Source organism: Conger conger, chromosome 14, assembly GCF_963514075.1.
Source record: "Conger conger chromosome 14, fConCon1.1, whole genome shotgun sequence".
NCBI lineage: Eukaryota > Metazoa > Chordata > Actinopteri > Anguilliformes > Congridae > Conger > Conger conger.
Window position 1 is genome coordinate 41,052,200 of NC_083773.1, and position 27,277 is coordinate 41,079,476.

A 27,277-nucleotide genomic window follows, 5' to 3' on the forward strand; every position below is an offset into this window, starting at 1 on the left:
TACATCAGACTCCATGTCCACCCACTATTCCAAAACTACTCTAAAAATATACACTGCTCAAAAAAATTAAGGGAACACTTAAGGGACACATCAGATCGATTTATTTACTGACGTACATTGTATAATTTGTTGAGAACAAAATGACGTAACAATGGTCAAAGGAAACCAAAATCATCAACCCATTGAGGGCTGGATTCAAAATCACACTGAAAATCTAAGTAAAAAATTTAAATCACAGGCTGATCCAACTTGTGTGAATTTTATCACAGCAACTCATAATGTGACTTAGGAGTGTGTATGGCCCCCACGTGCCTGTACGCACTCCTGATAATGTCTGGGCATGCTCCTGATGAGTCGGTGGATGGTGTCCTGGGGGATCTCCTCCCAGACCTGGATCAGGGCATCAGTGATCTCCTGAACAAGCTGTAGTGGTACTTGCCAGCGTTGGATGCACTGATACATAAGGTCCCATAGGTGCTCAATTGGATTTAGGTCAGGGGAATGTGAGGGCCAGTCAATGGCATCAATGCCTTCCTCATCCAGGAACTGCCTACACACTCTGGCCACATGAGGCCGGGCATTGCCCTGCACCAGGAGGAACCCAGGGCCCACTGCACAAGGTCTGACAATCGGCCTGAGCATTTCATCCTGGTACCTAACAGCAGTCAGAGTACCATTGGCTATGATGTGGAGGTGTGTGCAATCCTCAAGGATATGTCTCACCAGACCATCACTGACCCACCACCATGCTGGATGATGTTACAGGCACCATAACATTCACCACGGCGTCTCCAGACTCTTTCTCAGTGTGAACCTGCACTCATCTGTGAAGAGAACAGGACGCCAATGGTGGACCTGCCAGTTCTGGTTGTCTCTCGTGAATGCCAATTGAGCTGCATGGTGCTGGGCTGAGTACCGGTCCTACTAGAGGAGGTTGGGCCCTCATGCCACCCTCATGGAGTCTGTTTCTGACAGTTTGGTCAGAAACATGCACACCAGTAGCCTGCTGGAGGTCATTTTGTAGGGCTCTGGCAGCGCTCCTCCTGTTCCTTCTCGCACAAAGGAGCAGAACTGGTCGTGCTGCTTGGTTGATGCCCTTCTATGGCCCTGCCCAGCTCTCCTTGTGTAACAGCCAGTCACCTGGTATCTCCTCCATGCCCTTGACTGTGCTGGGAGACACAGCAAACGACCGCATGTATGGATGTGCCATCGTGGAGGAGCTGGACTACCTGTGCAACCTGATTGGGCTGCAGGTACTACCAGTAGTGACAAGGACACTAGCAGAACACAAAACTAGAGAAGAATCAGACAGGAAGGATAAGGAGAGAGCAATCGTCTGTGGCCACCACATGCAAAACCATGACCTTTTTGGGGGTTGTCTTGCGTTTGCATCTTCATTGCACCTGTTGTCACTTTCATTTGCACCAAAGCAGGATAAATTGATTCTCAATCACTTGTGCTTCCTAAATGGACAGATTAATATCCCTGAAGTTTCACTGACTTGGTGTTACACTGTGATGATTAAGTGTTCCCTTAATTGTTTTGAGCAGTGTATATTTATTTTGTTCACTTTTTTTCTTCTGGCCGGGCAGCGGAATCTCAAACTGCAAGGCCCTGGATCTCGTCCTTGTACATTAGCAATGTATATTTAATGAAGTTGTGCAATATCTATTTGTTTTGTGACCTTCACCTACTTTTCCAAGATGGCCACCCAACCGGACTAAAGCACATTTTTTCTGAAAACTGGAGAACTATGTCAGACTGGGACAAACAAAACTTGAAGCTTGACTTGGGCCATATATTTCCAGGCTATATAAGTTACAGGGAAAGTTCAAAGTCATATGGCCAATTGAAAGAGAAGAGTGACAAAAATATACCGTTTTTTGGGCTAAAAATAAAATAGCCTATATATACTCATGGTTTGCACTAAAGCTATGCCATAGCGCAAATCAGTGAAATGCATACAGCCTGTTTATTCAATCTGGACATTAACATACTTTCAAGATGGATTTCAACTTAACAGCCTAGCAGAATTTAGTGTCCCAACATATCTACATATTTACAAGGCATAGTTTTCCTGTGATGAGTCATGGTCTGCAATATAAAAGGGACTTCGACTGAAATTGTAATTGCAGTGCATTGGGAAGAAAAACGCATCAAAGCAGTTTAAGGGCAGGCGAGGGGAGGCTTTTTTCCTGATTGCTCAATGATGGGAATTTGTTGTTAATGTAAGTTCTTGGCAAAATAGATGAGCGATTAAAACACCATTGTAATTCAAAAACATACATTAATTGCTGAAATAGAATTTAGATATTAAATGTGTGTAATCATTAGCCAACAATAGCAAATTGCTCCTTCGAAAGAAAATGTGAAAGGACCTAATCTGAAGGTAACATAAGGAAATCAGATGAGTTTTAGACTTTGTATTAGCTGTAGGAACTTGATTGAATATGATTGAACATAATTGATTATTGGGGATTACAAACCTGGCTCTCATGCAAAATTAAAACAATCAACTCAATAAAACATCTAGTAATTGAATAAGGTGAGAATGAACATGTTTAAAATGATCCACACAATTCACACCCGATATGAGTTAAATGTATGCATTACATAATTAGTGTTACAATAGGAATTCAACTACATTTTAAAAAAGGTAGTAAAGCAGAAAGCAGTAACATATAGTTCATAAAGATATGTACATAGAATGAAACCCTTTTGCATGTGCACATTCACAATATAGTGCAATGAAAAAGTATTTGCTCCCTTCCTCATTTCCTCCATTACTGCTTGACACACAACACAGTTTCAGATCTTAAGACAAAAATGTACAATAGACAAAAGGATACGGAGTAAACACAAAACATGGTGACATTTTTTTAATTACCATTAATTTATTTAGTGAAAAACTGAAAAAACCTTACATCAAAAATCAATCACTTTTGGACCTCACCCTTTTACATTTGAACAATGTTTTAATGCATGTTGACCTATTCGAGTGTTCGAATGTGGTTTGGTCCTGAACCAACCATTCAAGAGACAGAAACCCAAAGCATATTGGACAAATACACATTATCAGAACACTTACAAAAAAGGTCAAAAATAAATAAATATTGCTTATTATTTTGTCCTAAACCTTAATTTGGAAATGCATGAACTCACATTATTTAACATATTATAGGAAAGACACTGAAGTCAGAAAACTCAAATGAGTTTTTAGGTATAATGTAAATGAAAACTTTGCCGTCGGCTCTGCCTCTTATCACTCCCTGTTGTAAAGCCTGATGAAGCAAGGAGTGACTACAACCCCCCCCCGAATTGTGTGCTGAATTGGGCCCAACATTAGAGTGACCAACCTACAGTCCTGGCCAAAAGTTGTCGCATGAGTGGACAAAAGTGACAATTGCTAATTACCCAACTCTTAATTTGGTAAAACAGTTAGGAAACAACACAAATTAATCATAAGTGTCTAAAGTTTATTTAGATACTAGCAAAACAAAAATTTCATAGATGCTTATAAGGTTTATTGCTTGATAATGATGAACAAGCCAGTTTCTACCTGGACAAAAGTCTTGTCGCAAATCAAATTATAATCAATCAATTTTATCTTTCTCAAAAAGTAAATAAAATACCAAATGAAAAATCAGTCTAGTATTTCATCATGGACTATGAGTTAAGAAATTAATATCTTGTATGGGTTCCTTTGGCCTGCAGAACAGTTGCCATCTGGTTTGGCAGAGAGTCATAGAGCTTGTTGATGAAGACGTCGGGGATGGCATGGAATGGTCCTCCAAGCTTCCTCCTTCATTCTTCCCCAGATATGCTCAATAATATTCATGTCTGGAGACTGTGCTGGCCATCCCTGAAGGACCTTGATCTTCTTCCCCCTGAGAAACTTCATAGTGGAACCTGAGGTATGGCAAGGAGCTCCATCCTGTTGAAAAATCTGACCCCTCTTGTAGTTTGGAATGTACTGTGAGGCAAGAATCTGTTGCTATTTGGCACTGTCAATGTTACCATCCACCTTACAGATGTCCCTGGCACCTCCGTATTGGATGTAACCCCAAACCATAATTTGACTGTCTTCTGGGTGAACCGTGGGTCCAGTCGGGCCCCAGAGGGTCGTCGACAATATTGGCAGCGCTTGGGATGGAGCTCAACTGACGATTCATCTGAAAAATCAATTTTTCGCCAGTTTTCTGCTGTCAAACCTTCCGTCAGGCTGTGGGCCTTGGCGTACGCAACACGGTTTCTTAGCTGTCTCTTGGTTAGTGCTGGTTTTTGGGCAGCAATATGACCGTGGAGACCATTGCGAGCAAGAATCCGACATACAGTTCTTGACGAAACGGGTGTTGCTGGCGTCCACTCCTCCGGGACCTGTGAGGCGGGTGACATGGGGCTGGCTTTTGACAGTCGGACCAGCAAGCTGTCGTCTCGAGCAGTTGTCTTGCGCGGTCTCTTGGTAGCGCTTGCAAATCCTCTCCACCTGCCGTTAAGACACATTGAAGATGTCTGCAACTTCAGCAGGAGACTTGGACTTGAGATTCTTGATGATCGGCACTTGGTTTCTGGTTTGATCTTGTGCATGTTGACAGAAGCAATTTTGAGCATGAACTTGATGGCTTAAAGTGTCAAATTTCTGCTTTTATAGCTCAAAGTTACCTACAGCTGACTAATCAAGCCCCTTGTTTGTTTCTTCCTTATTCACAGTGGCCTAGAAATTGGAGTTGGCCATTGCGACAAGACTTTTGTCCGGCCAAAACTGGCCTGTTGATCATTATCAAGCTGTAACATTTAGTAACAATTTTGAAATGTAATTTTGCTACCTTCTAATAAACTTTAGACACTTATGATTAATTTGTGTTGTTTCCTAACTTCATTAGCTAATTAAGAGTTGGGTAATTAGCAACTGTCACTTTTGTCCACTCATGCGACAAAACTGGCAAATACCAGTCTCCTTTACAGATTTTGACCACTCTTGGGCTTCTGGCAACTGCACCTTCCAGAGGGAATTGGGGGACAGGGGATCAGGGATTTCACAACTCTCATTGAGCCTCATGATGCCATCCATGTGGGATGGCATAACTGGAATGACCCAGCGATATGTACAATTCCTCTCCACTGCGGGTGAACAGGCCAACATCAAATGGCAATTTGCAGTGTTTCCAAATGTAATCAGTGTGGTTGATTGCACTCATATTGCAAAAAGGGCACCGCATGAGGTAGGGATGCAGTGGGTAGCACTGTCGCCTCACAACAAGAAGATCCTTGTTACGAGCCCCCGGCCTTTCTGTGTGGAGTTTGCATGTTCTCCCCGTGTCCGCGTGGGTTTCCTGCGGGTACTCCGGTTTCCTCCCACAGTCCAAAGACATGGCACATCTACATTTACTTTTTTTTTTTTTTTTTTACTGTACCCATAAATTGAATCGCATTTTCAACACTTCTTTTGGGCCTAATAGTTAAATGACAACATTGTAAGTGAGATAATAGCCTAATTGCCAAATTAAAGATTTACATTTACATCTAGTTAAATCCCTGTAGTTTATGTCTAGGCATGCTGGTCGATCACGTGTCATTTTTAAAAATGCGTCAGTTAATATAAGACTTCTTCATGTTTTCATCCCTCTTCCCTATGGCTTCTGCCTGGCAGACTTGATTTGCATGAAATTGTAAAAATACTGATGTACATTACAGACGGGGTTGTGCACTCTGTTGGGAGAGCAATATTTGCCTGATATAATATGATAACACAATCGTGGTTGTGAGATTAACTAGGGTCAGTTTTTCGCTGAAAGCAGGGAATTTTTGCTTTCAATATCCAATGGATAAATAGCCTAATGATAATGTATTGCTTTATTTATTTTCATTGACATTACATTACATTATTGGCATTTGGCAGACGCTCTTATCCAGAGCGACATACAGTTGATTAGACTAAGCAGGGGGCAATCATCCCCTGGTGCAATGCAGGGTTAAGGGCCTTGCTCAAGGGCCCAACGGCTGTGAGGATCGTGTTGTGGCTACACCGGGATTAGAACCACCGACCTTGCGTATCCCAGTCATTTACCCTAACCACTACGCTACAGGCCGTCCCACTTAGATACTGCATAGTGGAAAGCTATGTTCAGTTTGCCGGTAGTTTGAATTTGCGTGTCAACAAATAAACATGGATGAAAAAACGCCATACAATAAGTCATAAGTGAGCTAACAGAGATAGATTTAAAACACACAGAAATAATTTGATAACTACAGTACTGTAGCATTCAATTCCCTGCAGTGGTTGCATTCCTAACCCCCTGAAATGGCCACAGATTGATTGCTAGTTTAGAATCTAAACAGCGTATTGCAATATTGCTTAAACCGCAATAATACGGCTGGTGGTGAATGTGCATTTATTTTAAACTAAATGGGCCGGCCTGTAGCGTAGTGGTTAAGGTAAAATGACTGGACACGCAAGGTCGGTGGTCCTAATCCCAGTGTTGCCACAATAAGATCTGCACAGCCTACATTGGTCCAGGGGAGGATTATCTCCTGCTTAGTCTAATCAACTGTATGTCGCTCTGGATAAGAACGTCTGCCAAATGCCAATAAAGTAATGTAATGTAAATGAAAATAAATAAAGCAATACATTATCATTAGGCTATTTATCCATTGGATATTGAAAGCTTAACATTTCAGCTTCAGAAAAAATTATCGGTTAGCATTTTTTTTAAACGTTTACAACTCAGTTTGGTTAACTGTTTAAACAAGGAAAAATGTCCTTCTTGTAGGAATGGGCAAGTTAAGTGGTACAGTGGCAATTAAATTATGTTTACTCAACACATCCTACTCTGTGTATACTCCTAGGGATATTCATCTGGTTAAATTGTCAGGAGTATAAATATCTTGCACTAAAAACCTGCATGAATCATCTTGTGTCGACTTAAATTAGATATTGTGGAATAGCACTTCCCACACAAAGAACATTTATAAGGCTTCTCACCTGTATGAGAACTCAGGTGGACATGTAAATAACCTTTTGTGGAAAAGCACTTTCCACACAGAGTACAATTGTAGGGCTTCTCACCTGTATGAATACTCAGGTGGATATTTAAATTACATTTTGTGGAAAAGCACTTTCCACACAGAGTACAATTGTAGGGTTTCTCACCTGTATGAATTCTTTGGTGCTTATTTAAATTACTTTTTATGGAAAATAACTTTCCACACACAGTACAATTGTAGGGCTTCTCACCTGTATGAGTTCTCTGGTGGACATGTAAATAACCTTTTGTGGAAAAGCACTTTCCACACAGAGTACAATTGTAGGGCTTCTCGTCTGTATGAGTACCCAGGTGGATATTTAAATTACATTTTGTGGAAAAGCACTGCCCACACAGAGTACAATTGTAGGGCTTCTCACCTGTATGAGTACTCAGGTGGACATGTAAATAACCTTTTGTGGAAAAGCACTTTCCACACAGAGTACAATTGTAGGGCTTCTCACCTGTATGAATACTCAGGTGGATATTTAAATTACTTTTTGTGGAAAAGCACTTTCCACACAGAGTACAATTGTAGGGTTTCTCACCTGTATGAATTCTCTGGTGCTTATTTAAATTACTTTTTATGGAAAATAACTTTCCACACAGAGTACAATTGTAGGGCTTCTCACCTGTATGAGTTCTCTGGTGGACATGTAAATCACCTTTTGTGGAAAGGCACTTCCCACACTGAGAACATTTGTGGGCCTTCTCACCTGGATGAATTTTTTGGTGGATATTTAAATCAAATTTTCTTGAAAAGTTCTTCCCACACCATGTACATTTGTATGGCTCTTCATCAGAGTGAATTTGACATTTACTTCTGTTAATTGCCTCCTTTTGACAGAAATTCAAAAGGTTTGGGATTTTACTTGAATTGGTTGTCATGGGTTCAGTTCCCTCATTTGTTCCCTGACAATTAATATGCTTGTTGCTGCCATTTCTAGTTTTCTGCAGAATTCTGATCTGACTGCTCTCACTGTTTATGTGACAGTGGTGATTTAAGTCCCCACATTGGGTCAGCAGATCATGCATTTCTTCCTTCTTGCAGTTTGGATTTGGCTCTCCTGCACAATGCAATGGTTCAGTCTGGTCTTTGTGATGAACTGCAGCTCCATTAATCATAGTATTCATGAGATCACTCACTAAACTTTCACTGAATTCACACTTCATTTTATCAGATTTCAAATGAACACACTTTATATTCTCCAAGTCACTGATGTGTTCTGCCTTAAGGTATCCTCCATCACCAGTCTCGGTTTTGATTTGGTCAGGATGCAGATGTGTTACATATCCCAACTCTGCACTGTCTAGTGTCTCTTTCTTAAAAAGGTCCCCAGGGTGGGTGAAGCCCAGATCAGTTTCTGTTTTAATCAGTGATGTGTGTGTATGGTGTACATCACTGACCCCTCTGTGTAATGTAACACACACTGGCTCCAGAGTGTTGAGTCCTGCTGCAGCACACGTCTCTGACTCTGCCATGTGGACCAGTCCACCGAGTTCCTCTTCTTTCTGTCTGATCCTGTGCTGCTCAGTGAGCTCTGGTAGTGTTGTCTCAGTATCCTGTCTCAGAAAGACTCCGGTCTCCATAATACTGCTGCTCAAAGGTGTGCAGGTGTTCAGCTCCTGAGGAAACAGGGGAAGGGTTTTAACCTTAATCAAATGTGTCCTACTGCAACAGCTGACATATTCAGGTGGGGGAAACCCTTCTTCCTTCAATGGCTGATACCACAGTTCCACTTTAAAAACACAGCTTTAGCTTCAACTGTAAACACTGAAAGAAAGCCATTTCTGAAGGGCCTCAGAACAGGAAGAATGGGCTGGCCATGGCAAAAGGGCAGAACACTGGTCTCTCATTCTCTGTGGATTTTGAGGCAGCTGTACATGGGTCATTCTGTGAAAAATCAACCAGAGGTGTGGGAATTGACTGCTTCAATTTTGCTCTAACTTTGTGTAAATGTTCTTTATATATTCAATAAACAAAATCCAGAACATTAGCCTCATTGGATTTGACATTCTAGAGATATTAGCTCTTAAATAAGGGTGGCACCCAAAAAGTCACTGCCAAGGGGTAATTGAGGTATGTGTCAAATCTGGAGCACCATATATTTGCCATTTAAGCAGGGAAAAACCTGAAAACGTGTACTCTGACATGATTTCCTGTTTACTTTCAGATTTTCAAAATACTGTTAGAATACAGTTATAGCCATTCATAAGTGCTCAGTGGTGGCAGTTGTATTGTTTGATGGCTTGCTCCAACAGCACCACTTGTTCAAAACTAAACTTCTACAACTAAGAACAGCCACATGTGGCGCACAGTTAAGGAACTGGATCTTGAGGCAGGCTTCAGTTTGATGCAGTTGCTCACCGAGGACCAAGGTTTGCGCCCCAGTCCTGCCAAAGCCGAGCACGGCTGGCGCACCAGGGAGAGGCATAATTGGGTGGAAAGTTTCTTATCAAAATGAAACTTTATGTTGTTCAAAATGTATTATAGGCCTACTCATGTACAAAAAATTGAGTTGGAATGGAATTCATAATAAAACATACTTACACCAAAGGAATTGGTTCCAATCGATTTCTTTATCCTCAAACACTCATGATCTAAACATGGAATGCTGTCAGAGTAATCAGTTTCCATAAAACTAGCCTATGCATTAGGAGTAATGTTGCAATTACTTATTTTTAGTGGTTGGATACATTTGTAGTTAAATGCATTGTAATGAACGAAAGAGACAGTATTTTCTACTGTAATGTGTGCATTTCATTTTGAAATATTAATACTTTGATGTTAAGTTGTGTCATGGTGAACAAGTAATTTGGTTCAGCAAACAAATTATTTTTAGTTTATGTATATTGTATCCAAGCAACTGAAAAAAATGGTTTTGAGTTTTGAAAAATTACCTCAAAGTTCCGAAAACAGTGTCACAGTGATTGTAAAAAACTGTAAATTATGATTACTCAACATATCCGACTGTGTATAGCTACTCCTAGGGATATTCATCTGGATGAATTGTCAGGAGTATAAATAACTAGCAATAAAGATTTGCATGAATCATCTTGTGGCAATTTAAATGAGATATTCTGGAAAATCACTTCCCATACTGAGAATATTTGTCAGGCTTGCCGCCTCTATGAATTATCATGGTTATTTAAATGAGATTTTCTGGAAAAGCAGTTCCCACTAGGAGAACATTCGTATGGCTTTTCACTTGTATGAATTTTCTGGTGTCTATATAAATTAGATTTTCCAGAACAACTTAGAAAATATGACCTTTGGTATCACACCACCCAATTTTTAGGTGAGCAAAAGTATTGGAACATGTGACTGACAGGTGTTTCCTGTTGCCCAGATGTGTCCCGTTAGATTGATTGGTTACAAAATAAATAGTTCTGAATGTCTACTGTTCGTTTTAGCCTTGGGTTCTGCCTGTGAAGACTGCATTTGTGTTAGACCAGAGAGCTGCCTTTGGGAGAAAAGCAAGCCATTTTGAAACTTAGAAAAGAGGGGAAATCACAGCCATTGCACAAGCATTGAGGATAGCTTGTACAACAATTTGGAATGTCCCGAAAAGAAAAAAACCGCTGGTCTACTGAGCAACAGATATCAAAAAGGTTGACCAAGGAAAACAAAAGCAGTTGACGACAGAAACATTGTGAGAGCTGTGAAGAAAAACCCCAAAACATCAGTCAGTGACATTAACAAAGTTCTCAAACAAGGTTTTATGGACTGATGGGACCAAGACTAACCTCTCCCAAAGTGATAGAAAGGCCAGTGTTGAGAAAGAAGGGATCTGCTCATGATACAAGCTCATCAGTGAAGCACGGTAGAGGAAGTGCCATGGCTTGGGCTTGCATGGTTACTTCTGGAGTTGACTCAGTAATCTTTCTTAATGATGTAACTCATGATTGTAGCAGCAGGATGATTTCAGAAGTCTACAAAATGGAGAAAAGCATCCAAATGGGAGGAACTTCATCATACAGCAAGACAATGACCCAAAACACACTGCCAACACAACAAAGGACTTAATTATGGAGCAAAAGTGGAAGGTTTTAGACAGGGCAAGTTAATCACCAGACCTTAACACCACTGACCATGCATTTCACCTCCTGAAGAGGAAACTGAAGGGGAAAAACCCCTCATAATAACAAACAACTGAAATAGGCCGCAGTAAAAGCATCACAAAGGAATAATGCAACTGCTTGGTGATGTAAAGAGGTTGCAGGCTTGATGCAGTGATTGTAAATCAAGGGCTATGCTACCAAATATTAAGTGTTATTTACTTTCATTTAGTAAAATACCCCGTGTTCCAATACTTTTTCTAACCAAAAAATGGATGGTCTGATACCAAAGGTGCTATGTTCCAAGTACTTTAACACATCTAGGTACCAAGAAATAAAAGCTCTCTTGTCTCGTGTTCATCTCATTTATCTCAACCCCAAATGTATTCAGTGGATTGCAAACACAAAGGAATTGGCTTGGCTGTTCCAATAATTTTTGAGGGAACTGTAACTGGGGAAAAAAAAGAATAACAGCCACATGGAAAATGAAGTCAAACTGTACTCTTTTTGAAAAAAATATCTTTAGCAAAGTTGGGTCAGGGCAAAAATAAATACCAAAAAGTGTTCCATGCTCAACCAAGTAGATGGTAAGGTAGGAAGTTTCCAATCAAAATTAAATGTTATGTTCTTCTCAAGGTATAATAGGCCTACTTTGTAGAAAACATTTATCCGATACTGGAAAGCCTTTTTTGTCTAGCCATTTACATGTTCCACAGACGAATTTAGTGAACAAGCGTCTTACAAAGTGACGCCATTGTAGCCAAGTGTATTCGGTAAAGTGAAATAAAGCCCCATAGTCAAACATGGCAGCCTCCTTAATCGGATCCTCGCACAATTGAGAAGTTAATTGGAATTCATGGAACCAGCATGAGGAAGCTCTATCCAGTTCTTATATATCCCGATGGCTGGACGAATCCGAAGTTTTATAAATCGAAAATGAATTGTACGTAACGTGCTACAGTTCCAGGCTAAAATCGACTGACAACTTTGAAAACCGATATCTTTGCAAACATTAATGAAGCAGTTCGTTAAAGCATGAAGACTATGGGGAAAATACTTACCCTGGTTGGATGATGAATTAATAACTCCTGCTCAATCGTTTTTGGATGTGATGTAATGTAATTCTTGGAGGTAAAGGCTCCCAATGCACGTTACATCTGTGTTAACCACAAAAAGTTCGACCAGTTGTGTTAGTCGTGCAGGACCGGCGGAAGCTCGCCCCAATACGAATCATACTTCCGGTGTCCGATTCTTCAGGTTCTGGATTCAAAATAAAAGTTTATTTCCTATTCCTTAAAGACTCCCCCAGATAATCTGCCAACAATGGCTAGATGCAGTAGAATTCTCATTTGGAATGCCATTATAGCATAGCAGATTTTGATGGCTTCTCATATACTAATGTGGAATCTGTAGTCATCTTTTTTGGATACTGGCTGAGTTTTCCATTTTTGTACATTTTAGCTACAGCTAAACCGACTTGCTTGTCCTGTTATGTCACCTGCTCAGATGTTTTGGCGTTCATGACAGAGCAATTAAAATTACAATTAAAAGAGCTTCCAAAAGACCATGGCATCTACAAAATGTGACCACATTTCTGTTTTTGCAAAATGTCCTCAATGGATAAATCCATCCATCCATCCATTATCTGAACCCGCTTATCCTGATCAGGGTCGCAGGGGGGCTGGAGCCTATCCCAGCATACATTGGGCGAAAGGCAGGAATACACCCTGGACAGGTCGCCAGTCTATCGCAGGGCACACACACCATTCACTCACACACTCATACCTACGGGTAATTTAGACTCTCCAATCAGCCTAACGTACATGTCTTTGGACTGTGGGAGGAAACCGGAGTACCCGGAGGAAACCCACGCAGACACAGGGAGAACATGCAAACTCCACACAGAGAGGCCCCGGCCGACGGGGATTCGAACCCAGGACCTCCTTGCTGTGAGGCGGCAGTGCTACCCACTGCACCATCCGTGTCAATGGATAAATGGGAAAAGCAAATAGCTATTGAAATGTAAAAAAAATTTGGCATTGAAGCAGACTGAAGTTATATGTGAAATAAATAATCTGTGCTGTAAAAGGGATTATTAAACAATATTAAACTCACCACAAGACAAATCTAGCAAAGTTGGATCTGGGCAGAAAATGACCAAAAAGTGTTCCATGCTCAACAAAGTAGATAAGGTAGAAAGTTTCCAATCAAAATTAAACGTTATGTTCTTCTAAAGGTACAATATGCCTACTTATGAACAAAACATTGATCCGATACTGATAAGCCTTTTTTGTCTAGCCATTTACATGTTCCACAGACGAATTTAGTGAACAAGCGTCTTACAAAGTGACGCAATTGTAGCCAAGCTTATTCGGTAAAGTGAACGCTGGACCCCCCGTTATGAATTATTCATAACGTGCTACAGATCTGGCTAAAATCGACTGGCAAATGTGAAAACCGATATCTTTTTATGGAAACATTAATGAAGCAGTTCGTTAAAGCATGACGACTATGGGTAAAATACTTACCCTGTTTGGATGATGAATGAATGACTGTTTTTCGATGTAATGTACTTCTTGGAGTTAAAGGCTCCCAATGACTGATTACATCTGTGTTAACCATATAAAGTCGCCGGAGTTCGACCACTTGTGTTCTTTAAGAAGAGGTTTATACGCCTGTGTCGAGTCGCGTTCTGGCCTGACGCGCACCTCCCCAGAAATGTAAACACCGTTCCGTAAGAAGTGTGATTGGTCCGCTTGGTTTCATTGCATTACTGCTCCGCCATTGATCAGTTTCAGTCGCCTGTGCTGTGTCCGAAACCAGTTGACTCCATGCCTCGTTGCTTGATTTGTAATCTGTCCTTCAAAAAAAGGCGACTTCGGAGGTGTGTTCGCAGCACGCGATTGAGACGCACTTTGAAAGCAGAAAGTTGTCACAGTGAACGTAAAGTGATTACGAGATGCGTAATTACAGCAATTTAGCTAGCTCACGGTGGCTTAAATCGTTACATACGTTATTTCAGTGTGTTAAGCAATTAAAATTTTGTTTATAAAGTATAACTAAAACAAAATGTCGAGTTCGTTGTGTACTCGCCTTTTTTCGAAGGACAGATTATTAATCAGGCAACGATTAAGTGAACTGATTTCGGTGTCGGAGGGGAGGTGCGCGTCAGGCTAAAGGCGTGCAGGACCATCGGAAGCTCGCCATAATACGAATCGTACTTCTGGGGTCCGATAAAAATGTTTTTTGATTTTATAGTCCTAGACGACTCCCCCAGATTGTCACTTCACAGCATAGGCCTCTGCCAACAATGGCGAGATGCAGTAGAATTCTCATTTGGAATGCCATTAATGTGGTTCTGTTGTCATCTTTTCTGGATACTGGCTGAGTTTTCGATTTTTGTTCATTTTAGCGTCAGCTTGACCGACTTGCTTGCCCTGTTGTTATATCATCTGCTCAGGTGTTTACAACAGGCAAGTAAAAGAGCTTCCAAAATAAGAAGGCATCTACAAAATGTCACCACATTACTGTTTTAGCAAGAGCACAACCTCAACCCTTATGAAGATATCCAGATGCCCCACACGGACAGAAAAGTCCTGGAAATCACATCAGTGACAGGTCTGTCCGTACCAGCACACCTCCCACAACACCCAAAGGAGGATAACAACCTGTAAACTGTTGAAGAAGCAAATAAAGAAATGAGTCATGAAGCATTTTTATTTTATTTTGTCTAACATATTCAAATGTGTGAATGACAACTAAAAATAAAAAATGTAAATGGAGAACAGAAATAATGTGAAATAAATATTTACCAAGATTTATAAACCAAAAATACGCTTTTAAACAAAATTAAATTTGGTAGACATATGGAGAATGGCAAATCCTAATAGTGTAAATTATACGCTTTTACGGATCTGGAAACTGCAATTTTCAAGGTTCGACTTTTGGCTCCTCTCAAGCAGTGACATTACTGCTGCTCCTCCTTTAGCAGGTCAGCCTACTATTAAATCCCATTGGAAATGTAATAATAATTGACTTCCTAGTAAACTTTTTGTAACAGAGTAAAGTTCCTTATAATTAAGTTGAGAGGGTAGAAATGTCCTCAATGTATAAATGGGAAACGCAAATAGCTATTTAAATGTCCAATGATTTGGCACAACAGAAGAAACTGAAGCAGGATGAAGGTATAAGTGAAATCACTAATCCGTGCTGTAAAAGAGATTTTTAAACAGTTATGACCAATACTGCTTATGACCGCTGGGGGTCGAATTAAAAAAAGTTTTTTTTACTTTCAAAACTTTATTTTCGGCCATCTCAATCGTGAAATGTCAACAATGCAAGTCAGATAATGGCCTAATTGCCAAATTAAAGATTTACATTTACACTGACATTGTGCAGTCACAGTTGCAGAAGCCGGGAGTTAAATTCTTGTAGTTTTGTAGTTTACGTCCAGGCATGCTGGTCATTTTTTAAAATGCATCAGTTAAAATAAGAATTATTCATGTTTTTATCCCACTTCCCTATGTCTTCTGCCTGACAGACTTGATTTGCAAGAAATCTGTAAATATGATGCTGTTAAGAATTTACAGATGGGGTTGTGCACTCCATTGGGAGAGCAATATTTGCCTGATATAATATGAACACTGAGTCTATTTTACCATAGGCAACTGGTGTAATGATTTTACATATATGCCAATACAGGCCTCTAAACAATTTCATATATTTTTATGTAACGGTAATATTTGCTAATGCATTTTATATGGTGCGGGACAATCATGGTTGCGAGATTAACTTGGGTCAGTTTTTCAGTGAAAGCAGGGAATTTTTGCTTTCAATATCCAATGGATAAATAGCCTAATGATAATGTATTGCTTTATTTATTTTCATGTAGATATCACACAGTGGAAAGCTATGGTCAGTTTGCCAGTAGTTTGAATTTGCATGTCAACAAATAAACCGGATGAAAAAATGCCATATAACAAGCCATAAGTGAACCAACAGCTACAGATTTAGAACACACATAAATGATTTGATAACTACAGTACTGCAGCATTCAATTCCCTGCAGTGGTTGCATTCTTAACCCCCTGAAATGGCCACAGATTGATGGCTAGTTTAGAATCTAAACAGCGTATTGCAATATCGCTTAAATCGCAATAATACGGCTGGTGGTGAATGTGCATTTATTTTAAACTGAGCTAAACGTTTCAGCTTCAGAAAAAATTATTGGTTAGCAATTTTTTGTAAACGTTTACTACTCAATTTGGTTAACTGTTTAAACGAGGACAGTACTTTTCTTTGTGGGTATTTAAATTACTTTTTGTGGAAAAGCATTTTCCACACAGAGTACAACTGTAGGGCTTCTCCCCTGTATGAATTCTTTGGTGGATATTTAAATAACCTTTTGTGGAAAAGTACTTTCCACAAAGAATACAATTGTAGGGCTTCTCACCTGTATGAGTACTTTGGTGGATAATTAAATTACTTTTTGTGGAAAAGCACTTCCCACAAAGAATACAATTGTAGGGCTTCTCACCTGTATGAGTTCTCTGGTGGATATTTAAATAACCTTTTGTGGAAAAGTACTTTCCACAAAGAATACAATTGTGGGGCTTCTCACCTGTATGAGTACCCTGGTGAGTATTTAAATCATGTATTCTGGAAAAGCACTTCCCACAATGAGTACATTTGTAGGGCTTCTCACCTGTATGAATGATCAGATGTCTATTTAAACAAGATTTGTAATCAAAACACTTCTCGCACCACGTACATTTGTACGGCTTTTCATCCGTATTGATTTGACCTTTACTTTTGTTAATTGCCTCCTTTTGACAGAAATTCAAATGGCTTGGGATTTTACTTGAATAGGTTATCATGGGTTCAGTTCTCTCATTTGTTCCCTGGAAATTAATAAGCTTGTTTCTGCCATTTCTACTTTTCCGCAGAATTCTGGTCTGACTGTTCTCACCGTTTATGTGACAGCGGTGATTTAAGTCCCCACATTGGGTCAGCAGATCGTGCATTTCTTCCTTCTTACAGTTTACATTTGGCTCTCCTGCACATTGCGATGGTTCTGTCTTGGCTTTGCGATCACCTGCAGCTCCATTCATCATAGCATTCATGAGATCACTCACTGAACTTTCACTGGATTCACACTTCATTTTATCAGATTTCAAATGAACACATTTAATATTCTCCAAGTCACTGATGTGTTCTGCCTTAAGGTACCCTCCATCACCAGTCTCGGTTTTGATTTGGTCAGGATGCAGATGGGTTACATATCCCAGCTCTGCACTGTCTAGCGTCTCTGTCTTAATAAGGTCCCCAGGGTGGGTGAAGCTCAGATCAGTTTCTGTTTTAATCAGTGATGTGCGTGTATGGTGTACATCACTGACCCCTCTGTGTAATGTAACACACACTGGCTCCAGAGTGTTGAGTTCTGCTGCAGAACACGTCTCTGACTCTGCCATGTGGACCAGTCCACCGAGTTCCTCTTCTTTCTGTCTGATCCTGTGCTGCTCAGTGAGCTCTGGTAGTGTTGTCTCAGTGTCCTGTCTCAGAAAGACTCCTGTCTGCATCATACTGCTGCTCACAGGTGTGCAGATGTTCAGCTCCTGGAGAGAAACAGGGGAAGGGTTTTAACCTTAATCAAATGGGTCAGACTGCAGCAGCTGACACATTCTTTACACTCTGCAGTCCTGCAGATACCCGACTGACCACAGGGGCTCACCTCTTACATTTTGAGGTGGGGGAAACCCCAACTTTAAAAACACAGCTGTGAACAGTGAAAGAAAGCCATTTCTGAAGGGCCTCGGAACAGGAAGAATGGGCTGGCCATGGCAAAAGGGCAGAACACTGGTCTCCATGACATTCATGGTGGAATCAGTGTGCACCAGCAGCATCCCTGGAACCCCGTGGACATTCTCTGTGGATTTTGAGGCTGCTGTACATGGGTCATTCTGTGAAAAATTAACTAGGTGTGTGGGAGTTGACCACTCCAATTTTGCTCGAACTTTGTGTAAATGTTCTTTATATATTCAATAAAGAAAATCCAGAAGATTAGCCTCATTGGATTTGTCATTCTAGAGATATTAGCTCTTAAATCAAAATTAAACGTTATGTTCTTCTAAAGGTACAATATGCCTACTTATGAACAAAACATTGATCCGATACTGATAAGCCTTTTTTGTCTAGCCATTTACATGTTCCACAGACGAATTTAGTGAACAAGCGTCTTACAAAGTGACGCAATTGTAGCCAAGCTTATTCGGTAAAGTGAACGCTGGACCCCCCGTTATGAATTATTCATAACGTGCTACAGATCCAGGCTAAAATCGACTGGCAAATGTGAAAACCGATATCTTTTTATGGAAACATTAATGAAGCAGTTCGTTAAAGCATGACGACTATGGGTAAAATACTTACCCTGGTTGGATGATGAATGAATGACTGTTTTTCGATGTAATGTACTTCTTGGAGTTAAAGGCTCCCAATGACTGATTACATCTGTGTTAACCATATAAAGTCGCCGGAGTTCGACCACTTGTGTTCTTTAAGAAGAGGTTTATACGCCTGTGTCGAGTCGCGTTCTGGCCTGACGCGCACCTCCCCAGAAATGTAAACACCGTTCCGTAAGAAGTGTGATTGGTCCGCTTGGTTTCATTGCATTACTGCTCCGCCATTGATCAGTTTCAGTCGCCTGTGCTGTGTCCGAAACCAGTTGACTCCATGCCTCGTTGCTTGATTTGTAATCTGTCCTTCAAAAAAAGGCGACTTCGGAGGTGTGTTCGCAGCACGCGATTGAGACGCACTTTGAAAGCAGAAAGTTGTCACAGTGAACGTAAAGTGATTACGAGATGCGTAATTACAGCAATATAGCTAGCTCACGGTGGCTTAAATCGTTACATACGTTATTTCAGTGTGTTAAGCAATTAAAATTTTGTTTATAAAGTATAACTAAAACAAAATGTCGAGTTCGTTGTGTACTCGCCTTTTTTCGAAGGACAGATTATTAATCAGGCAACGATTAAGTGAACTGATTTCGGTGTCGGAGGGGAGGTGCGCGTCAGGCTAAAGGCGTGCAGGACCATCGGAAGCTCGCCATAATACGAATCGTACTTCTGGGGTCCGATAAAAATGTTTTTTGATTTTATAGTCCTAGACGACTCCCCCAGATTGTCACTTCACAGCATAGGCCTCTGCCAACAATGGCGAGATGCAGTAGAATTCTCATTTGGAATGCCATTAATGTGGTTCTGTTGTCATCTTTTCTGGATACTGGCTGAGTTTTCGATTTTTGTTCATTTTAGCGTCAGCTTGACCGACTTGCTTGCCCTGTTGTTATATCATCTGCTCAGGTGTTTACAACAGGCAAGTAAAAGAGCTTCCAAAATAAGAAGGCATCTACAAAATGTCACCACATTACTGTTTTAGCAAGAGCACAACCTCAACCCTTATGAAGATATCCAGATGCCCCACACGGACAGAAAAGTCCTGGAAATCACATCAGTGACAGGTCTGTCCGTACCAGCACACCTCCCACAACACCCAAAGGAGGATAACAACCTGTAAACTGTTGAAGAAGCAAATAAAGAAATGAGTCATGAAGCATTTTTATTTTATTTTGTCTAACATATTCAAATGTGTGAATGACAACTAAAAATAAAAAATGTAAATGGAGAACAGAAATAATGTGAAATAAATATTTACCAAGATTTATAAACCAAAAATACGCTTTTAAACAAAATTAAATTTGGTAGACATATGGAGAATGGCAAATCCTAATAGTGTAAATTATACGCTTTTACGGATCTGGAAACTGCAATTTTCAAGGTTCGACTTTTGGCTCCTCTCAAGCAGTGACATTACTGCTGCTCCTCCTTTAGCAGGTCAGCCTACTATTAAATCCCATTGGAAATGTAATAATAATTGACTTCCTAGTAAACTTTTTGTAACAGAGTAAAGTTCCTTATAATTAAGTTGAGAGGGTAGAAATGTCCTCAATGTATAAATGGGAAACGCAAATAGCTATTTAAATGTCCAATGATTTGGCACAACAGAAGAAACTGAAGCAGGATGAAGGTATAAGTGAAATCACTAATCCGTGCTGTAAAAGAGATTTTTAAACAGTTATGACCAATACTGCTTATGACCGCTGGGGGTCGAATTAAAAAAAGTTTTTTTTACTTTCAAAACTTTATTTTCGGCCATCTCAATCGTGAAATGTCAACAATGCAAGTCAGATAATGGCCTAATTGCCAAATTAAAGATTTACATTTACACTGACATTGTGCAGTCACAGTTGCAGAAGCCGGGAGTTAAATTCTTGTAGTTTTGTAGTTTACGTCCAGGCATGCTGGTCATTTTTTAAAATGCATCAGTTAAAATAAGAATTATTCATGTTTTCATCCCACTTCCCTATGTCTTCTGCCTGACAGACTTGATTTGCAAGAAATCTGTAAATATGATGCTGTTAAGAATTTACAGATGGGGTTGTGCACTCCATTGGGAGAGCAATATTTGCCTGATATAATATGAACACTGAGTCTATTTTACCATAGGCAACTGGTGTAATGATTTTACATATATGCCAATACAGGCCTCTAAACAATTTCATATATTTTTATGTAACGGTAATATTTGCTAATGCATTTTATATGGTGCGGGACAATCATGGTTGCGAGATTAACTTGGGTCAGTTTTTCAGTGAAAGCAGGGAATTTTTGCTTTCAATATCCAATGGATAAATAGCCTAATGATAATGTATTGCTTTATTTATTTTCATGTAGATATCACACAGTGGAAAGCTATGGTCAGTTTGCCAGTAGTTTGAATTTGCATGTCAACAAATAAACCGGATGAAAAAATGCCATATAACAAGCCATAAGTGAACCAACAGCTACAGATTTAGAACACACATAAATGATTTGATAACTACAGTACTGCAGCATTCAATTCCCTGCAGTGGTTGCATTCTTAACCCCCTGAAATGGCCACAGATTGATGGCTAGTTTAGAATCTAAACAGCGTATTGCAATATCGCTTAAATCGCAATAATACGGCTGGTGGTGAATGTGCATTTATTTTAAACTGAGCTAAACGTTTCAGCTTCAGAAAAAATTATTGGTTAGCAATTTTTTGTAAACGTTTACTACTCAATTTGGTTAACTGTTTAAACGAGGACAGTACTTTTCTTTGTGGGTATTTAAATTACTTTTTGTGGAAAAGCATTTTCCACACAGAGTACAACTGTAGGGCTTCTCCCCTGTATGAATTCTTTGGTGGATATTTAAATAACCTTTTGTGGAAAAGTACTTTCCACAAAGAATACAATTGTAGGGCTTCTCACCTGTATGAGTACTTTGGTGGATAATTAAATTACTTTTTGTGGAAAAGCACTTCCCACAAAGAATACAATTGTAGGGCTTCTCACCTGTATGAGTTCTCTGGTGGATATTTAAATAACCTTTTGTGGAAAAGTACTTTCCACAAAGAATACAATTGTGGGGCTTCTCACCTGTATGAGTACCCTGGTGAGTATTTAAATCATGTATTCTGGAAAAGCACTTCCCACAATGAGTACATTTGTAGGGCTTCTCACCTGTATGAATGATCAGATGTCTATTTAAACAAGATTTGTAATCAAAACACTTCTCGCACCACGTACATTTGTACGGCTTTTCATCCGTATTGATTTGACCTTTACTTTTGTTAATTGCCTCCTTTTGACAGAAATTCAAATGGCTTGGGATTTTACTTGAATAGGTTATCATGGGTTCAGTTCTCTCATTTGTTCCCTGGAAATTAATAAGCTTGTTTCTGCCATTTCTACTTTTCCGCAGAATTCTGGTCTGACTGTTCTCACCGTTTATGTGACAGCGGTGATTTAAGTCCCCACATTGGGTCAGCAGATCGTGCATTTCTTCCTTCTTACAGTTTACATTTGGCTCTCCTGCACATTGCGATGGTTCTGTCTTGGCTTTGCGATCACCTGCAGCTCCATTCATCATAGCATTCATGAGATCACTCACTGAACTTTCACTGGATTCACACTTCATTTTATCAGATTTCAAATGAACACATTTAATATTCTCCAAGTCACTGATGTGTTCTGCCTTAAGGTACCCTCCATCACCAGTCTCGGTTTTGATTTGGTCAGGATGCAGATGGGTTACATATCCCAGCTCTGCACTGTCTAGCGTCTCTGTCTTAATAAGGTCCCCAGGGTGGGTGAAGCTCAGATCAGTTTCTGTTTTAATCAGTGATGTGCGTGTATGGTGTACATCACTGACCCCTCTGTGTAATGTAACACACACTGGCTCCAGAGTGTTGAGTTCTGCTGCAGAACACGTCTCTGACTCTGCCATGTGGACCAGTCCACCGAGTTCCTCTTCTTTCTGTCTGATCCTGTGCTGCTCAGTGAGCTCTGGTAGTGTTGTCTCAGTGTCCTGTCTCAGAAAGACTCCTGTCTGCATCATACTGCTGCTCACAGGTGTGCAGATGTTCAGCTCCTGGAGAGAAACAGGGGAAGGGTTTTAACCTTAATCAAATGGGTCAGACTGCAGCAGCTGACACATTCTTTACACTCTGCAGTCCTGCAGATACCCGACTGACCACAGGGGCTCACCTCTTACATTTTGAGGTGGGGGAAACCCCAACTTTAAAAACACAGCTGTGAACAGTGAAAGAAAGCCATTTCTGAAGGGCCTCGGAACAGGAAGAATGGGCTGGCCATGGCAAAAGGGCAGAACACTGGTCTCCATGACATTCATGGTGGAATCAGTGTGCACCAGCAGCATCCCTGGAACCCCGTGGACATTCTCTGTGGATTTTGAGGCTGCTGTACATGGGTCATTCTGTGAAAAATTAACTAGGTGTGTGGGAGTTGACCACTCCAATTTTGCTCGAACTTTGTGTAAATGTTCTTTATATATTCAATAAAGAAAATCCAGAAGATTAGCCTCATTGGATTTGTCATTCTAGAGATATTAGCTCTTAAATCAAAATTAAACGTTATGTTCTTCTAAAGGTACAATATGCCTACTTATGAACAAAACATTGATCCGATACTGATAAGCCTTTTTTGTCTAGCCATTTACATGTTCCACAGACGAATTTAGTGAACAAGCGTCTTACAAAGTGACGCAATTGTAGCCAAGCTTATTCGGTAAAGTGAACGCTGGACCCCCCGTTATGAATTATTCATAACGTGCTACAGATCCAGGCTAAAATCGACTGGCAAATGTGAAAACCGATATCTTTTTATGGAAACATTAATGAAGCAGTTCGTTAAAGCATGACGACTATGGGTAAAATACTTACCCTGGTTGGATGATGAATGAATGACTGTTTTTCGATGTAATGTACTTCTTGGAGTTAAAGGCTCCCAATGACTGATTACATCTGTGTTAACCATATAAAGTCGCCGGAGTTCGACCACTTGTGTTCTTTAAGCAGAGGTTTATACGCCTGTGTCGAGTCGCGTTCTGGCCTGACGCGCACCTCCCCAGAAATGTAAACACCGTTCCGTAAGAAGTGTGATTGGTCCGCTTGGTTTCATTGCATTACTGCTCCGCCATTGATCAGTTTCAGTCGCCTGTGCTGTGTCCGAAACCAGTTGACTCCATGCCTCGTTGCTTGATTTGTAATCTGTCCTTCAAAGAAAGGCGACTTCGGAGGTGTGTTCGCAGCACGCGATTGAGACGCACTTTGAAAGCAGAAAGTTGTCACAGTGAACGTAAAGTGATTACGAGATGCGTAATTACAGCAATTTAGCTAGCTCACGGTGGCTTAAAACGTTACATACGTTATTTCAGTGTGTTAAGCAATTAAAATTTTGTTTATAAAGTATAACTAAAACAAAATGTCGAGCTCGTTGTGTACTCGCCTTTTTTCGAAGGACAGATTATTAATCAGGCAACGATTAAGTGAACTGATTTCGGTGTCGGAGGGGAGGGTGCGCGTCAGGCTAAAGGCGTGCTGGACCATCGGAAGCTCGCCATAATACGAATCGTACTTCTGGGGTCCGATAAAAATGTTTTTTGATTTTATAGTCCTAGACGACTCCCCCAGATTGTCACTTCACAGCATAGGCCTCTGCCAACAATGGCGAGATGCAGTAGAATTCTCATTTGGAATGCCATTAATGTGGTTCTGTTGTCATCTTTTCTGGATACTGGCTGAGTTTTCGATTTTTGTTCATTTTAGCGTCAGCTAGACCGACTTGCTTGCCTTGTTGTTATATCATCTGCTCAGGTGTTTACAACAGGCAAGTAAAAGAGCTTCCAAAATAAGAAGGCATCTACAAAATGTCACCACATTACTGTTTTAGCAAGAGCACAACCTCAACCCTTATGAAGATATCCAGATGCCCCACACGGACAGAAAAGTCCTGGAAATCACATCAGTGACAGGTCTGTTCGTACCAGCACACCTCCCACAACACCCAAAGGAGCATGGCAACCTGTAAACTGTTGAAGAAGCAAATAAAGAAATGAGTCATGAAGCATTTTTATTTTATTTTGTCTAACATATTCAAATGTGTGAATGACAACTAAAAATAAAAAATGTAAATGGAGAACAGAAATAATGTGAAATAAATATTTACCAAGATTTATAAACCAAAAATACCCTTTTAAACAAAATTAAATTTGGTAGACATATGGAGAATGGCAAATCCTAATAGTGTAAATTATACGCTTTTACGGATCTGGAAACGGCAATTTTCAAGGTTCGACTTTTGGCTCCTCTCAAGCAGTGACATTACTGCTGCTCCTCCTTTAGCAGGTCAGCCTACTATTAAATCCCATTGGAAATGTAATAATAATTGACTTCCTAGTAAGCTTTTTGTAACAGAGTAAAGTTCCTTATAATTAAGTTGAGAGGGTAGAAATGTCCTCACTGTATAAATGGGAAACGCAAATAGCTATTTAAATGTCCAATGATTTGGCACAACAGAAGAAACTGAAGCAGGATGAAGGTATAAGTGAAATCACTAATCCGTGCTGTAAAAGAGATTTTTAAACAGTTATGACCAATACTGCTTATGACCGCTGGGGGTCGAATTTAAAAAAGTTTTTTTTACTTTCAAAACTTTATTTTCGGCCATCTCAATCGTGAAATGTCAACAATGCAAGTCAGATAATGGCCTAATTGCCAAATTAAAGATTTACATTTACACTGACATTGTGCAGTGTAAAGTCACAGTTGCAGAAGCCGGGAGTTAAATTCTTGTAGTTTACGTCCGGGCATGCTGGTCATTTTTTTAAATGCATCAGTTAAAATAAGAATTATTCATGTTTTCATCCCACTTCCCTATGTCTTCTGCCTGACAGACTTGATTTGCAAGAAATCTGTAAATATGATGCTGTTAAGAATTTACAGACGGGGTTGTGCACTCCATTGGGAGAGCAATATTTGCCTGATATAATATGAACACTGAGTCTATTTTACCATAGCAACTGGTGTAATGATTTTACATATATGCCAATACAGGCCTCTAAACAATTTCATATATTTTTATGTAACGGTAATATTTGCTAATGCATTTTATATGGTGCGGGACAATCATGGTTGCGAGATTAACTTGGGTCAGTTTTTCAGTGAAAGCAGGGAATTTTTGCTTTCAATATCCAATGGATAAATAGCCTAATGATAATGTATTGCTTTATTTATTTTCATGTAGATATCACGCAGTGGAAAGCTATGGTCAGTTGAATTTGCATGTCAACAAATAAACCGGATGAAGAAATGCCATATAACAAGCCATAAGTGAACCAACAGCTACAGATTTAGAACACACAGAAATGATTTGATAACTACAGTACTGCAGCATTCAATTCCCTGCAGTGGTTGCATTCTTAACCCCCTGAAATGGCCACAGATTGATGGCTAGTTTAGAATCTAAACAGCGTATTGCAATATCGCTTAAATCGCAATAATACGGCTGGTGGTGAATGTGCATTTATTTTAAACTGAGCTAAACATTTCAGCTTCAGAAAAAATAATTGGTTAGCAATTTTTTGTAAACGTTTACTACTCAATTTGGTTAACTGTTTAAACGAGGACAGTACTTTTCTTTGTGGGTATTTAAATTACTTTTTGTGGAAAAGCATTTTCCACACAGAGTACAACTGTAGGGCTTCTCCCCTGTATGAATTCTTTGGTGGATATTTAAATAACCTTTTGTGGAAAAGTACTTTCCACAAAGAATACAATTGTAGGGCTTCTCACCTGTATGAGTACTTTGGTGGATAATTAAATTACTTTTTGTGGAAAAGCACTTCCCACAAAGAATACAATTGTAGGGCTTCTCACCTGTATGAGTTCTCTGGTGGATATTTAAATAACCTTTTGTGGAAAAGTACTTTCCACAAAGAATACAATTGTGGGGCTTCTCACCTGTATGAGTACCCTGGTGAGTATTTAAATCATGTATTCTGGAAAAGCACTTCCCACAATGAGTACATTTGTAGGGCTTCTCACCTGTATGAATGATCAGATGTCTATTTAAACAAGATTTGTAATCAAAACACTTCTCGCACCACGTACATTTGTACGGCTTTTCATCCGTATTGATTTGACCTTTACTTTTGTTAATTGCCTCCTTTTGACAGAAATTCAAATGGCTTGGGATTTTACTTGAATAGGTTATCATGGGTTCAGTTCTCTCATTTGTTCCCTGGAAATTAATAAGCTTGTTTCTGCCATTTCTACTTTTCCGCAGAATTCTGGTCTGACTGTTCTCACCGTTTATGTGACAGCGGTGATTTAAGTCCCCACATTGGGTCAGCAGATCGTGCATTTCTTCCTTCTTACAGTTTACATTTGGCTCTCCTGCACATTGCGATGGTTCTGTCTTGGCTTTGCGATCACCTGCAGCTCCATTCATCATAGCATTCATGAGATCACTCACTGAACTTTCACTGGATTCACACTTCATTTTATCAGATTTCAAATGAACACATTTAATATTCTCCAAGTCACTGATGTGTTCTGCCTTAAGGTACCCTCCATCACCAGTCTCGGTTTTGATTTGGTCAGGATGCAGATGGGTTACATATCCCAGCTCTGCACTGTCTAGCGTCTCTGTCTTAATAAGGTCCCCAGGGTGGGTGAAGCTCAGATCAGTTTCTGTTTTAATCAGTGATGTGCGTGTATGGTGTACATCACTGACCCCTCTGTGTAATGTAACACACA

The 27,277-nt window shown here is 40.0% G+C and overlaps 2 protein-coding genes across 2 annotated transcripts; both read right to left on the reverse strand.

Annotated features, from left to right (window-relative positions):
• Window positions 1-6,624: 6,624 nt before the first annotated feature.
• LOC133109479 (gastrula zinc finger protein XlCGF7.1-like) lies at window positions 6,625-15,538 on the reverse strand. Its single transcript, XM_061218802.1, has 3 exons — window positions 15,471-15,538; window positions 10,172-10,278; window positions 6,625-7,678 (listed from the first exon to the last, which is right to left on the reverse strand). Exons 1-3 carry the CDS (start codon window positions 15,536-15,538, stop codon window positions 6,891-6,893), a joined length of 963 nt encoding a protein of 320 aa, XP_061074786.1. The 3' UTR covers window positions 6,625-6,890.
• A 2,085-nt stretch (window positions 15,539-17,623) lies between these two features.
• Window positions 17,624-26,862, reverse strand: LOC133109480 (gastrula zinc finger protein xLCGF3.1-like). Its single transcript, XM_061218803.1, has 4 exons — window positions 26,828-26,862; window positions 26,174-26,583; window positions 21,330-21,626; window positions 17,624-17,694 (listed from the first exon to the last, which is right to left on the reverse strand). Exons 1-4 carry the CDS (start codon window positions 26,860-26,862, stop codon window positions 17,624-17,626), a joined length of 813 nt encoding a protein of 270 aa, XP_061074787.1.
• Between the last annotated feature and the right edge of the window lie 415 nt (window positions 26,863-27,277).